Source organism: Saccopteryx leptura, chromosome 6 (genome assembly GCF_036850995.1).
Source record: "Saccopteryx leptura isolate mSacLep1 chromosome 6, mSacLep1_pri_phased_curated, whole genome shotgun sequence".
Taxonomy (NCBI): Eukaryota; Metazoa; Chordata; class Mammalia; order Chiroptera; family Emballonuridae; genus Saccopteryx; species Saccopteryx leptura.
The window spans coordinates 163,081,128-163,096,741 of NC_089508.1; the positions used below are offsets into that span (position 1 = coordinate 163,081,128).

The 15,614-nt window shown below is 41.3% G+C and overlaps 3 protein-coding genes across 6 annotated transcripts in view; all 3 read left to right on the forward strand.

The window, feature by feature from the left end:
- The window catches only part of LOC136376626 (protocadherin alpha-4), a 282,610-nt gene that overhangs the window by 42,742 nt on the left and 224,254 nt on the right, over positions 1–15,614 (forward strand). The gene's annotated exons all lie outside the window — the stretch shown is intronic.
- LOC136376026 (protocadherin alpha-5-like) lies at positions 4,534–10,995 on the forward strand. The gene is made up of 3 exons (XM_066341786.1): positions 4,534–5,301; positions 5,713–6,983; positions 10,903–10,995. Exons 1-3 carry the CDS (start codon positions 4,632–4,634, stop codon positions 10,993–10,995), a joined length of 2,034 nt encoding a protein of 677 aa, XP_066197883.1. The 5' UTR covers positions 4,534–4,631.
- LOC136376029 (protocadherin alpha-6-like) lies at positions 11,021–13,538 on the forward strand. The gene has a single exon (XM_066341787.1). It carries the CDS (start codon positions 11,052–11,054, stop codon positions 13,536–13,538), a length of 2,487 nt encoding a protein of 828 aa, XP_066197884.1. The 5' UTR covers positions 11,021–11,051.

The following is a 15,614-nucleotide window of genomic DNA, read 5'->3' on the forward strand; positions in this document are numbered from 1 at the left end:
TGGATCACTGTAATAAATCATCTGCATACCTTTTTTACTGTTCATTTTTTTCTCATGATCTTTTTGCTCAGTTAGCCAGATGATATTGTATTGAATTCTTGATATCATTTATGAAAGTTGCAGTTGTTCTAGATGTAGTTATATTCCTCCAGATATTGATAAGGAACTTACAAATATCAGGAATTTATGGAAAGACTTAAGATAATGATTTTCTTTTTTTATCTACTACAGTGATGTTTATCTTTACAAATCTTCCAATTATTTTATTTTTATCTCTTTTACTCCTCAGTTTGATTTTGTAGTCCCTGTACAATCAGTAGAATAAGGATTTTATTTTTATTTTTATTTTAAAGGCTTCCTTCCTTTCCACAATTGAAATAATAAAAAACAAACTTATTGAAATTTATTACTATTTAATTACTCTACTTTTTTTTTTTACCCTGAATACTGGCTAATGGTATTGGAATTTTATACCTTACTAAGTTCCATTCTCTTGACCTAGAATTTAAAAACTGAATATGATGTAAAAGATTGTAATTCCCCTTAATTTAATGATGAATAAACTGTGGCTCAGAGACATAAAAATCTTGCCTAAGACCACATGGATATTAATGTGAATACATAGATAACCCCTAAAGTTCTAGAGTTTAGCTCCATTTTTTCTTTCCACTATTAAGTGATATCATTTGACACTAATGAAGGCAATGGGATTGTGAGTAAAAACTATGCTTAATTGAACTTATTCTCCCAGAGATACTTTAGTATTACTCTTAGATTTTCTCTTCAGAATGGATATATAATATAAATATTTTAGCTCAATATTTTATAGAAAAGTTGAACTTTTATAAAAGTAATGTAAAGATATGTATAATATACACAATGAGCTTTAATAGAGGAAATGATTTTCCTTACAGAATTAAATTTTTTAGTCATATTTGATGCAGCTGCATAAATTGTTTATAAAATCTGTAAAAGACTGCTTCAATTTCACCTGTTATTTCTCAGTAGTATGGGTAAACTTATTTAATTTTCTACAGATAGGAGAGAATATATAGCTTATTAAAATTTTATTTTGGTTTTGTTGGAAATAAAGGACATCTAGACTTTAAAAATGCAAAATTAAATTTGCTAGCATAAAATCTTCCTAAATGCTTCCCAGTAAATTAAAAAGAGATACCTCCGAACACTACCTGGTTTTATTAACCTAAATTGATTGTTAATGAATGAGTTTTATTTCTGCAGTAGGGTTTAAATATAATTGAAATTTCCAGAGAAACTAGCTAGTGAAAACTTTAGTCAATAAAGTAAGCTATAATATTTGATTGAAAGAATGGCTTGAAAAAAGATTTTAAATTTTTCTTTATCTGTGGAATCATCTATAGAATTAAGACTAGAGAGTAGCCTGACCAGGTGTGACACAGTGGATAGATTGTTTACCCGGGAGGCTGAGGACTCAGGTTGGAAACCCTGAGGTTGCTGGCTTGAGCATGGGCTCACAAGGCTCACTAGTTTGAGCACAGGGTTGCCAGCTTAAATGTTGGATCATAGACACGAGCTCAAAGTAACTGGCTTGAAGCCCATAGTTGCTGGCTTGAGCTGAAGGTTGCTGGCTTGAGCTGAAGGTCGCTGGCTTGACCAAGGGGTCACTGGCTTGGCTGGACCATCAAGTCACATATGAGAAAGCAATCAATGAACAACTAAAGTGCCTCAACTATGAGTTGATGCTTCTCATTTCTCTCCCTTCCTGTCTGTTCTTCTTTCTGTCTCTCCTGAAAAAAAATTGTTTAGAAAGTAACTTTTATAAAAAGAGTTGAGTAATTAAAGACACATACAAAAGATAATTCAAAGACTTACTACAGGGTGGAGAAAAAGAGGGTTAACAGTTGTGAGCATGTGAAACAGAGTTTATGTTTGTATTATTATATTACTTTTCATATAAACAACTGTAAACCTACTTTTGACCCACCCTGTATAATCTAACAGATATGAAGGTGGGTCAGATGTCAAGAGTTTTGTTTTCTCCTGAAATACCTTTATATTTATATAAAAGTTATAAACTAAGAGAAGCATATGATAGTGTTAATGACATTTTCTCCACGTAGTGTTTTTTTAAAAATATTTAAATATATACTGAAAATATTCTGTGCATATAATTACTATGTATACTCTGTAAACACCACACTGTCAGTGTGGCTGTCAAATACTTAATATTTACTTTTTTCAAAGTAAATTTACTTATAACGTAGTTTCATAGTTCACATTAATCATGGTTCTATAACAGAAGGTGTAATAATGTAATGTTAAGTATAATATTTTGACACCTTTATTATAATTTTTCTTCTTACCATTGTGTATTAAAATTTTTAAGTTATTGTCAGTTAGGTAAGTAGTCTTGAAAATTGATTAGTGTTTAAATTCTTTAGTGTTTGGATGTTCTGAATGAGAAGGAGAATGTCATAACATTAGAGATAGTGAGAATCTTTAAAAAAGTAAGTGAATGGTAAATATATTTTAATGATTATATCAGATTATATCAGAAATAGATTTGGTCTTATGTCCTTACTACTACTTTGAATACTAGGAAGCAAATTAATTTCAGTTGACTTTATATTTTCTAGTAATTTCTTATTGCTTTTCAAGCTATTCTTTATATTACCACTAACCCACATTTTTTTTCTACATTGACACACAAAAACATACTGTGAGTCCCACATATGACTTACTCCCGAATTAAATATATTTGGGGTTTATGCTTTACATGTAAAGTGTCAAGTTATAGAATTATTAATTTCCTGGACCCTTTTGTCTTCACAGATAAGGAAGATTTTTTAATATTTAAGTAATTCTAGGAAGTATAAATATATACTCAAGCAGAATGTTAAATATACTTTCAATGGAAAGACTGGCAAGTTTTTGAGGGAACATTTTTTTTTTACTATATTTTTTAAGTGATATCCAAGTGGTATCATGCAGTAAATCAAGTGGAAGATTCAAAGAGATGGAATCAATATAGAGCTAGCACAGCTAATAATGTGATTTCTTTTCAATGCTTTAATTTTTACTGGAACCTGTTACATCCCGGAGACAGGCCACAGCAGACACAAAGTGAATTTTATAAGTTTTATTGCAGACCTGCACAGGGACTGCAGGCAACCCATGCAAGGGAGCACTGCAGCCCCCCAAACCTGCACAGGGATGCAGGTAACCCACACAGGGGAACACTGCAGCCCCCCAAACCTGCGGAGGGACTGCAGGCAACCCACGCCTCCGAAGAGACTGGAGCACTGCAGCCCCCCAAACCTGCGCAGGGACTGCAGGCAACCCACACGGGGGCACACTGCAGCCACGAGCTTCTAAAATGGCTCCTTTTTATAGGGTGGCTGTCTAGGATGAGCAAGCATCATACAGAAGCTGATGTGGCTGTTAGTCATTGGCTAGGGAGGTCGTGCGCAGTTACGGGGGGGGGGTATTACTCAGTGGAGAATTTCAAACATAAACTTCTGATAAGGGTCTCTGACTCAATGCAGGATGTTGCTGAACTCTTTGTTCTCAGTGTCACAGGGACCTTGTACACTCTTGGCAGCCCCAGCATGTCAGTACTCCCTGAATCTAACAGAACCCAAACATTTTATGGAGCAGTATATCTATAGACATTAGAATTTTTATTTGCTGCATAAAAGCAAAAATATGTGTGTTCACAATTTGTATCAACCCTGACATATCAATAAAACAACATGAAGAAAAACTGTCTAAATGTATATGATTTGAAAATTGTGCTAAGATGCTTACCTAAATTGATTTACTATGATTTAGGCTTCTAGAAAACTTAAATCTACACATTATAATTTTCCAGTGAACACTAAAATAGGTAGGTGATATAGAGACATTTAAAAAAAATAGATTTTCAGCAGTTCGAAAATCAGAGTTCCAAAAACGAAACTCAGACAAGAATGCTATTCAAATATCTTTATTTACTTTGAAAATAACATCAACAAAAGCCAATCTTAAATGCTGCAAATAGGAATATAATTCTGTTTTATCTGTAACATAAAAGTAGCATACAAACATGCCATCAAAATTATAAAGAAAACCTCAAGAACTATTATTAACATATTTTAATATGAAAAGACATGAAAAACAAAAACTTTTAAAGTCAGCTCATGAATATATAAAGTCTCTCCCTAAATAGAATAAACCAAAACAAATCACTTCAGTAAAGATTGGTGCGGAATGACTTCTGAAGTACTGATTTTGCTAATTTTTACTGAAAAATTATTCTTTACTAAAATGACAAGGCTATATTTTGACTGGGGATAAGAACAATAAAGAATACAAGAGTCATTGAAATTGGGAAATATTTAAGGAATGTAAGGTAAATAAAGCACAACAAAGTAAAATACTCACCGTTTCATCCACATGATGGCGCTGGAAACCGCGTTTGTATCTTTTTTTTTTAACAACAAAGAAATACAGTGAGTTTATATTCCTTAGAAAAGAAAAAGGCCACTCCATTTTTTACTCTGCGGCTGAAGCTGAAAAGGTGAGCAAATAAAAATAGCAAATTGGGAATTAAGTTTCCAAAAGCTATTGCGTTGTAGTGCAAAGACATTAAAAATTGCACCAATTTTGCGATGGTATACCTCCAGAGAAGAAGTAAGGGAGTCCAGCATCTGCTGCTCTCGCTTCTGCTCCTCGCAGCCTGGGAGGCCGGGAGCGGTCAGGTCCACTACTCGGTCCCGGAGGAGGCCAAACACGGCACTTTCGTGGGCCGCATCGCTCAGGACCTGGGGCTGGAGCTGGCGGAGCTGGTGCCGCGCCTGTTCAGGGTGGCGTCCAAAGAACGCGGGGACCTTCTGGAGGTAAATCTGCAGAATGGCATTTTGTTTGTGAATTCTCGGATCGACCGCGAGGAGCTGTGCGGGCGGAGAGCGGAGTGCAGCATCCACCTAGAGGTGATTGTGGAGAGGCCGCTGCAGGTTTTCCATGTGGAGGTGGAGGTGAAGGACATTAACGACAACCCGCCAAGGTTTTTCCGACAAGAACAAAGATTATTTATTTTAGAATCAAGAATAGCGGATTCCCGGTTTCCGCTAGAGGGCGCATCTGATATGGATATTGGAGCAAATGCAGAATTGAGGTACAAGTTAAATTCTAATGAATATTTTCATTTGGATGTGAAAACAAATGAAGAAGAAACAAACTTTTTAGAGCTAGTATTGAAGAAGCCAGTAGATAGAGAAGAAACTCAAGAACAACATTTATTATTGATTGCAGTTGATGGAGGAAAACCCGAACTAACAGGTACTGTTCAGTTATTAATTAATGTATTGGATGCAAATGATAATGCCCCGGAATTTGATAAATCAATTTATAATGTTAGATTACTAGAAAATGTACCGAATGGGACGTTAGTTATTAAACTGAACGCCTCAGATGCAGATGAGGGTATTAATAAAGAAATAGTATACCTCTTTAGTAATCTTGTTCTTGATATTGTAAAATCTAAATTTACAATCAATTCTGATAGCGGGGTAATAACAGTAAAGGGAGAGCTGGATTATGAAGACTGCAATTTATATGAAATTAATATTGATGCTGTAGATAAAAGTACATTTCCACTAACTGGACACTGCAAAGTAATAGTGAAACTCCTGGATGAGAATGATAATACTCCAGAGATGGTCATAACTTCTCTATCTCTGCCTATTCAAGAGGACGCTCCATTGGGCACTGTCATTGCCCTGATCAGTCTGTCCGACCTTGATTCCGGTGCCAACGGGCAGGTGACCTGCACCTTGTCGCCGCACGTTCCCTTCAAGCTGGTGTCCACCTTCAAGAATTACTATTCACTGGTGCTGGACAGCGCCCTGGACCGCGAGACATTGCCAAACTATGAGTTGCTGTTGACAGCGCGGGATGGGGGCTCTCCATCTCTGTCGACCACCGCCAGCATGTCCGTGGAGGTGGCCGACGTGAATGACAACGCGCCAACATTTGCGCAGCTCGAGTACACGGTGTTCGTGAAAGAGAACAACCCACCCGGCTGCCATATCTTCACCGTATCCGCGCAGGACTTGGACGCGCAGGAGAACGCGCTGGTGTCCTACTCGCTGGTGCAGCGGCGGGTGGGCGAGCGTGCGCTGTCGAGCTACGTGTCGGTGCACGCGGACAGCGGCAAGGTGTACGCGCTGCAGCCTCTGGACCACGAGGAGCTGGAGCTGCTGCAGTTCCAGGTGAGCGCGCGCGACGCGGGCGTGCCGCCTCTGGGCAGCAACGTGACACTACAGGTGTTCGTGTTGGACGAGAACGACAATGCGCCTGCGCTGCTGCCGCCTGGGGCTGGCGGAGTGGGTGACGCTGTGACCGAGCTGGTGTCCCGGTCGCTGGGCGCGGGCCAGGTGGTGGCGAAGGTGCGCGCGGTGGATGAGGATTCTGGCTACAACGCGTGGCTGTCTTATGAGCTGCAGCCAGCAGCGGGTGGTGCTCGCAACTCGTTCCGCGTGGGGCTGTACACGGGCGAGATCAGCACGACGCGCGCCCTGGACGATGCGGACGCGCCGCGCCAGCGCCTCCTGGTTCTAGTGAAGGACCATGGCGAGCCGCCTCTGACGGCCACAGCCACCGTACTGCTGTCGCTGGTGGACAGCGGCCAGGCGCCGAAGGCTTCTCGAGCGACTTCAGGCGCTGTGAGCACAGAGGCGGCGCTGGTGGATGTGAATGTGTACTTGATCATCGCCATCTGCGCAGTGTCCAGCCTGTTGGTGCTCACGCTGCTGCTGTACACGGCGCTGCGGTGCTCGGCGCCGCCCACCGACAACGCATGCGCACCGGGGAAGCCCACGCTGGTGTGCTCCAGCGCGGTGGGGAGCTGGTCGTACTCACAGGAGAGGCAGCAGAGGGTGTGCTCTGGGGAGGGCCCGCCCAAGACCGACCTCATGGCCTTTAGTCCCAGCCTTCCTCAGGGTCCCAGCACTGCAGACAACGTGAGTCGCGAATATTTTATTCACAGTGATTTTTTTTATCATAAATCTTTAATATTAAGTAATTCATATTTTCCTCCATCATTTCAATTTTAAATAATGACTTTGTGCTTATCATTCTTTTATATGAAGTTCTCTGTTGGTACTAAGTTACTTCAAATCATGCTTATACTAAAATTCACTTTAATTTGTTGGAGATAATAGCTTTGCACTATAGTTTATTTCAGTATCAGCCCCCCCTTTAAAACATTTTATAGAAAGTAGAGAGAGAGAGAGAAAGAGAGAGAAGGCGGTGGGAGGAGGAGCAGGAAGCATCAGCTTATAGGTAGTTGCTTGTCACATGTGCCTTGACCAGGCAAGCCCAGGACTTCAAACCAGTGACTTCAGCATTCCAGGTCGACACTCCATCCACTGCACCCCCACAGGCCAGGCTGAATATTTCTTTTTTTCTTTCTTTCTTTTTTTTTTTTTTTGTATTTTTCCGAAGCTGGAAACGGGGAGAGACAGTCAGACAGACTCCCGCATGCGCCCGACCGGGATCCACCCGGCACGCCCACCAGGGGGCGATGCTCTGCTCACCAGGGGGCGATGCTCTGCCCCTCCGGGGCATCGCTCTGCCGCAACCAGAGCCACTCTAGCGCCTGGGGCAGAGGCCAAGGAGCCATCTCCAGCGCCGGGGCCATCTTTGCTCCAATGGAGCCTTGGCTGCAGGAGGGGAAGAGAGAGACAGAGAGGAAGGAGGGGGGGGTGGAGAAGCAAATGGGCACTTCTCCTGTGTGCCCTGGTCGGGACTTGAACCCGGGTCCCCCGCACGCCAGGCCGACGCTCTACCACTGAGCCAACTGGCCAGGGCCTTTTTTTAAAAATTTTTTTAAGTTTTTTTTTCTTTTAAGTTTTTTTTAAAATTAATTTTTAGAGAGGAGAGAGAGAGAGAGAGAGAGAGAGAAAGAGAGAAGGGGGAGGGAGGAGGGAGGAGCAGGAAGCATCAACTCCCATATGTGCCTTGACCAGGCAAGCCCAGGGTTTTGAACTGGTGACCTCAGCGTTTCCAGGTCGACACTTTATCCACTGCGCCACCACAGGTCAGAAATATTTCAAATATTGCAATATCTTGGTTATGTTTCTGGAGGTATTTTCTTCATATACAAATAAACTTCCTTCTCCTATTTTAATCCATAATATTAATATTGGTTTTCCTCTTGGCTTCTTTAATCAATATCTTGGTGATTTTAACATATCATTACTTAAGGTAATATCTCATTTTCTCCCAGATCCATGGTATCATATTTTGTGGATATATAATCACTCCCCTCCTTAACATCAACATTTAGTGGAGCAATGATTACTTTTGGTCCAACTTGCATTTTTTTCCACTTACAAATTATTTTGTTGGTGAGAAGTCATTGTGAAATCTCATACTTTGGAAAACTTTAACGTTTTGAAGGAGAAAATTTTGTTTATGGTTGCTTTTTTGTTTTCAGATTAAAAAAATAGGTGTACCATGATACAAATATTCCTCTTGAGTTGGTTTTTTACCAATAAAATTGTGTAAACAATTTTAACAAAGCTGTACATTTGAATCTACCATATATGCAAGGATGCTTTCCATTTCAAATAGAGAATTCTTTTTCTACACTTGTTTAAAAAATGTGGGTTTAGTAGAGTTATTATTTCATATTTCATATGATAGAAAGTAAATTCCCTTTTTGATTGTTTTGCTTATTTTTGCATTCTCACATGTATTTAATTTTATAAATACACTTGTATTATACTACTCAAATATTTCTAATACCCCATTTCTTTGCTGCAATTCTAGAAATTGAGAGGAGAGTTCTCACCACTGTGTGAATTGGTGTTTAGCAAATAGCAGATTTTTAAAATTCGAGTTAATTTAGTTTAAAAATATAAATTATTTGATTTATGTTCTAAATAAAATCCTTTTTATTTATTTATATTTTTTGGGGAAGAGGAAGTTGTTCTTAGACTGATTAAATCTTTTTTTCTCTAGCTAATCTTCTCCTTTGACTAGAATGAATTTTATTTTGTAAATACATAAACAACTATATAAGTTGTTTCTCATGAGAGAACCAACATTTTCCCCATGTTAATTTATTTTGCATAAGAGATTTCAGTAACATTGTATTTTTTTAAATTAAAGCCAACAAACAGAATTATTATAATTGCTTCACTTAATTGGATTAAATTATAAACTTTCTAGAAATTGCTAGGAACTGCAATGGAATGATTTGATACTTTAACTCATTAGGAAGTTGAAATTTGAAGGGACTCTTCACTTAGGTAAAAATTTATGAAACACTTTAACAAGTACAGAAAAACTTTAACCATAAGATATCTTTTGTTCAAGGCTTAATCTTCCTGCAAGCAAGGGAATCTTTTCATTTGGGGGTCATTATTGATTAGCAGATGAACTCTTTGTTTATCCATAATAACTGCAATGGAAAATCAGTGATAATAATTACTACATAGATGTAGGTTATCATTTCAAAGTGTAATTTATTGGAGAGAGCTTTGATTACAGTTGTCTGTGAGTATTTTACCCATATATCAAAATTTTGAGAAAGGGTGGGTGCTGGCATGTGTCCATTTGAAAAACCGTTTCTGTGCCTCTGATTTCTCTTTTTGAGAAAGAGTTTAATCACCTCTAGTTGATGACATTAAGAATGAATTCATGGTAAAATGGAAATTTGGGCTTTAATTTGATATGAAGATAACATATTTACAGGTAAAAATGGAGACAATTTTATAAAAAGAGCTTGAACAAAGATTGTATTGAAGAAGAAGATATTGTCTGCAGAATAGAGTTCACATTGATGAGTAGTTGAAATTAACACTGGAAAAGTTGGCTTGTGATCATATATCAGATAATGTAGAGGTGATCCTAACATCTTGGGATTTCTGAGTTTAGTGCAATTCAATAAAAACCATTGTTATAAAGATAAATATGGTGGTATGTGAAAAGAAAGGACTGTAGGTAGACTTTGAATAGGGCCGGTAAGGTAGAAGTGCAATAAAAAAGATTATATTGTTGACATGGAGAATATTCCTGCCAGTAAAATAAAACAAGAATTTCACGGGTTGACTTGGGAGTTATTAATCATTTCTCTTCACAATCTTCAAATTTTAATTAAATTATTTTCTAGGAGTTTTAGCACATATGAGTGTAAATGACAATTATATCCATAGAAATGAGAGAAGATGTGGGTTTGGGAATACCTTCAGTAAAGCATTGGAAGTGGATGAGAACACTTGAAGGCATGTAAAAAGTTGAGGTTGAGAGAACAATGGTTAGAAATTTCACTAGAATTAGCAATAATGAGAAGTATGTAAGAGAAAATGTTTTAAGGGGGAAGCCTAACATAAACTGCAGAGAAATGAAAAAAAAAAGTAAATAATATACACTAAAATCTTTATCTTCCGCTATTAAATAAAAGAAACATCCACAGGACCATTTGATATTCATTGAATGAAAAAAAAAAAGACTTCAATTACCATAAGATTTTAAAATTTTTGGATAAAATTTGTTAATTTAAAATTACATCTTTTTCCAGAGCAAAATGTAACTGCATCTCCTGTGACAGAATCACATGTAAATGTTTTCATCTTTACATAAAAAGTGTAAGATAGTTTGTATTTGTAAGTTCCAAACCTAGTTTGAATCACAAATTTTCTAAATTGGTTAACAGTATATATATAAATTATTGGAAGAGAAGTTGTTTGACTACAAGTAATTTGATCTCTTACCCTACTCTAAATTATAGAAGAAGTCAGACAAGATTAAACTGACTCTGCAAATTACACACTTGGAGAGATTTACTATTAAAATAAGGAAAAAGTGTATTTTTAATTTAAAGAACTATAGCATAGCGCAGATATGATTTTTTTCGGAATTACGTTTTTGGAGCCGCATGATGTCGCTGTCTACCATGAAGTTACATCTAGCTCTTATTCAAGCACATCCAGCCTATTATTGCATCGTCTCACCAGTGCTGAATAATGGCAGGCGCAGAAGATTTGGATTAACAAACTCGGATCGTACAGTATTTCATCTCAATGCCGAGAGGTCTTCTGATGGAAATAAAACAACTATTTGACATGGTTATTACCCCGGAAGACCGACTGGGATCCCGGTGTCTGCTGCTATCGCTAATGTTCTTTGCAGTCTGGGTGGTTGGGAGCGGTCAGGTCCACTACTCGGTCCCCGAGGAGGCCAAACACGGCACTTTCGTGGGACGCATCGCTCAAGACCTGGGACTGGAGTTGGCAGAGTTGGTGCCACGCCTGTTCCGCATGGCGTCCAAAGGCGGTGGAGACCTTCTGGAGGTAAATCTGCAGAATGGCATTTTGTTTGTGAATACTCGGATCAACCGCGAGGAGCTGTGCGGGAGAAGCCTGGAGTGCAGCATCCACCTGGAGGTGATAATGGAGAGGCCACTGCAGGTTTTCCATGTGGAGGTGGAGGTGAAGGACATTAATGACAATCCTCCTGTATTCCGGGTAAAGGAACAAAGAGTATTGGTTTATGAATCTAGGCTACCAGATTCTCTATTTCCACTAGATGGTGCGTCAGATGAGGATGTGGGCACAAACTCCGTTTTAACCTATAAACTCAGTTCCAGTGAATATTTCACGCTAGATGTAAAAACAAACCATGATGACAATACAGAAATTGGGCTTGTGTTAAAAAAATCTTTGGACCGAGAGGAAACTCCTGAACATAAGTTATGGCTCATGGCCACTGATGGAGGCAAACCGGAGCTCACTGGCACTGCTCAGCTTCTGGTCATTGTGCTGGACGTGAATGACAATGCTCCCAGTTTCCCACAGTCTGAATATGAAGTAAGAATATTCGAAAATTCAGACAACGGAACAATAGTTATCAGGTTGAATGCTTCTGATCCCGACGAAGGAGCTAATCGGGAGATTTCTTACTCTTTTAATAGCCTTGTTCCACCCATGGTTATTGATCAGTTTAGCATAGATTCAAATACTGGAGAAATAACAATTCAAAAGAATCTGGATTTTGAAAAAGTGAATTCCTATAAAATCCGCGTTGACGCCACGGACAGAGGCCACCCACCAATGGCAGGTCATTGTACAATTTTGGTAAAAGTCTTAGATATTAATGATAATGTCCCTCAGATTTCCTTGACTTCAATGTCACTTCCAGTCAGGGAGGACGCTCCACTCGGTACCGTGATTGCCCTTATTAGTGTGTCCGACCGCGACTCTGGGGCCAACGGGCAGGTGACCTGCACCTTGTCGCCGCACGTTCCCTTCAAGCTGGTGTCCACCTTCAAGAATTACTATTCACTGGTGCTGGACAGCGCCCTGGACCGCGAGACCTTGCAGAACTATGAGTTGGTGTTGACAGCTCGGGACGGGGGTTCTCCATCTCTGTCAGCCACCGCCAGAGTATCCGTGGAGGTGGCCGACGTGAACGACAACCCGCCAACGTTCGCGCAGCCAGAGTACACGATATTTGTGAAGGAGAACAACCCGCCAGGCTGCCACATCTTCACGGTGTCCGCGCAGGACATGGACGCGCAGGAGAACGCGCTGGTGTCCTACTCGCTGGTGGAGCGGCGGGTGGGCGAGCGTGCGCTGTCGAGCTACGTGTCGGTGCACGCGGACAGCGGCAAGGTGTACGCGCTGCAGCCTCTGGACCACGAGGAGCTGGAGCTGCTGCAGTTCCAGGTGAGCGCGCGCGACGCGGGCGTGCCGCCTCTGGGCAGCAACGTGACGCTGCAGGTGTTCGTGCTGGACGAGAACGACAACGCTCCTGCGCTGCTGCCTCCTGAGGCGGGCCGAGAAGGCGGCGCAGTAAGTGAGATGATATCTCGGTCTGTGAGCGCGGGCCAGGTGGTGGCGAAGGTGCTCGCGGTGGACGCGGACTCTGGCTACAACGCGTGGCTGTCTTATGAGCTGCAGCCGACGGCGGGTGGTGCTCGCAGCCCTTTCCGCGTGGGGCTGTACACGGGCGAGGTCAGCACGACGCGCGCCCTGGAGGAGGCGGACGCGCCGCGCCAGCGCCTGCTGGTGCTGGTGAAGGACCATGGTGAGCCGGCGCTGACAGCCACAGCCACGGTGCTGCTGTCCCTGGTGGACAACGGCCAGGTTCCGAAGACTTTGTCGCGGGCATCTTCTGGCGCAGCAGTGGGGGAGAGGGAGCTGGTGGATGTGAACGTGTACCTGATCATCGCCATCTGCGCGGTGTCCAGCCTGTTGGTGCTCACGCTGCTGCTCTACACGGCGCTGCGGTGCTCGGCGCCGCCCACCGAGAGCGCATGCGCGCCGGGGAAGCCCACGCTGGTGTGCTCCAGCGCGGTGGGGAGCTGGTCGTACTCGAAGGAGAAACGGCAGAGGGTGTGCTCTGGGGAGGGGCTGCCTAAGGCCGACCTGATGGCATTCAGCCCCAGTCTTCCACCCTGTCCTGTAGCGGTGGATATAGGCCAACGTCAGGATTTAAATGATGATCATTGTGCCAAAGTAAGTGAAATTTCATACATTACAGTTACTTGTTTTTTTGAAATATTATAATTTTCTCTTTACACTTTTATATTCTTAAAAAAATGAATAAGTTCACAATATATACATTTTCTTCTTCTTCTTCTTCTTCTTCTTCTTCTTCTTCTTCTTCTTCTTCTTCTTCTTCTTCTTTGTATTTTTCTGAAGCTGGAAACGGGGAGAGACAGTCAGACAGACTCCCGCATGCGCCTGACTGGGATCCACCCAGCACGCCCACCAGGGGGCGACGCTCTGCCCCTCCAGGGCGTCGCTCTGTTGCGACCAGAGCCACTCTAGCGCCTGGGGCAGAGGCCAAGGAGCCATCCCCAGCGTCCAGGCCATCTTTGCTCCAGTGGAGCCTCGGCTGCGGGAGGGGAAGAGAGAGACAGAGAGGAAGGAGAGGGGGAGGGGTGGAGAAGCAGATGGGCGCTTCTCCTGTGTGCCCTGGCCGGGAATCGAACCTGGGACTTCTGCACACCAGGCTGACGTTCTACCACTGAGCCAACCGGCCAGGGCCTCTTCTTTTAATTATAGTCTTGTTTTGTTATTAATCTTAGCTTAAAGTGGAGTCAGATATTATTTTATTATTATTAATATATGTATTTTTATCCAGTGAAAGGAAGAGAGGCAGAGAGACAGACTTGCACATGTGCTCCAACCAGGGTCCACCCCGCAAGTCCACTAAGGGGTGATGCTCTGCCCATCTGGGGCATTGCTCTATTGCTCAGCAACCGAGCTCTTTTTAGCGCCTGAGGTGAAGGCCATGGAGCCATCCTCAGCACCTGGGACCATCTCTTTAATCTGAGCCATGGCTGCAAGAGGGGAAGAGAGAGAGAGATAGAGAGAAGTGAGTGGGGGAGGGATGGAGAAGCACATGGGCTCCTCTCTTCTGTTCCCTGACCAGGATTTGAATCCTGGATGTCCACATGCTAGGCCTATGCTCTATCACTCAGCCAACCGGCCAGAGCCTTGAATCAGATATTATTAACATCATTCCACAACAAAAGAATCTTGTCTTCTTTTTTCCCTTTTTTTAAAGAAAGATTTTACTTATTTATTTTAGAAAGGAGAGAGAGAGAGAGAGAGAAAGAGAGAGAGAAGGGGGAGGCGCAGGAAGCATCAACTCCCATATGTGTCTTGACCAGATAAGCCCAGGGTTTTGAACCAATGACCTCAGTGTTCTAGGTCGATGCTTTTATCCACTGTGCTACCACAGGTCAGGCCAGAATTTTATCTTCAAACTCAAAATTTTCTTTGATATATACATTTCTGGTCTTTTAAAAATTGTTATCCATACTAGTATTTTTTCTCATTAATCCTGTAGAATCATATCTTTCCATTTAAACTTCAGGAAAGTAATTTCTCATTTACTCATTTAAAAATAATATATTGACATTTTAATACCACTTTATTACTTACTCTTTTACCCTTCTGTTTCCATTTTTCATTTCTTCTTTTTTACTGGTGTATTTTATTTAACCAACAGTTTTAATTTATCCATTTAGTGTAAAAACTCTTGCCCATCTCATTTAGAGTCATTTCCCTTTGGCCCCAGTGATTCCAAGAGTTTGTAGCATTTACTTATTATTGGTCTTTTAAATGACTTAAAATAATAAATGGAACATTAATTATCAGACTGTGCACTTCTGACTGGGATGAAGGAGTGAAAAGGGAGACTTTGTACTCTTAAAAAAATTTTTTTATTAGTTGATTTTAGAGAGAGGAAAGAGAGAGAGAAAGGGGGAGGAGCAGGAATTGTCAGCTCATAGTTAGTTCTCCTATGTGCCTTTGTGCCTTGACCAGGCAAGCCTCAGGTTTCCAACTGGGACCTTAGCGCTCCAGTTCAAGGCTTTATTCACTATGCCACCAGAGGTCCAGCATGAGACTTCATACTTTTTTAAATAACCATATGACACCCATGTCATTACTCAGTTTATCAGGGATCAAAACATGGGAGAAATAGTAATTCAAGGGAATCTAGACTTTGATCAGGTAAATCCATGTAAAATCTGCATTCCTCAGACACTGTCAATCTTTTGTTTATGTTTGAATTTTATTTGGTGGATATTTTTAATGGAAAGCTGTCTTCTAATTAATTATTTCACTATT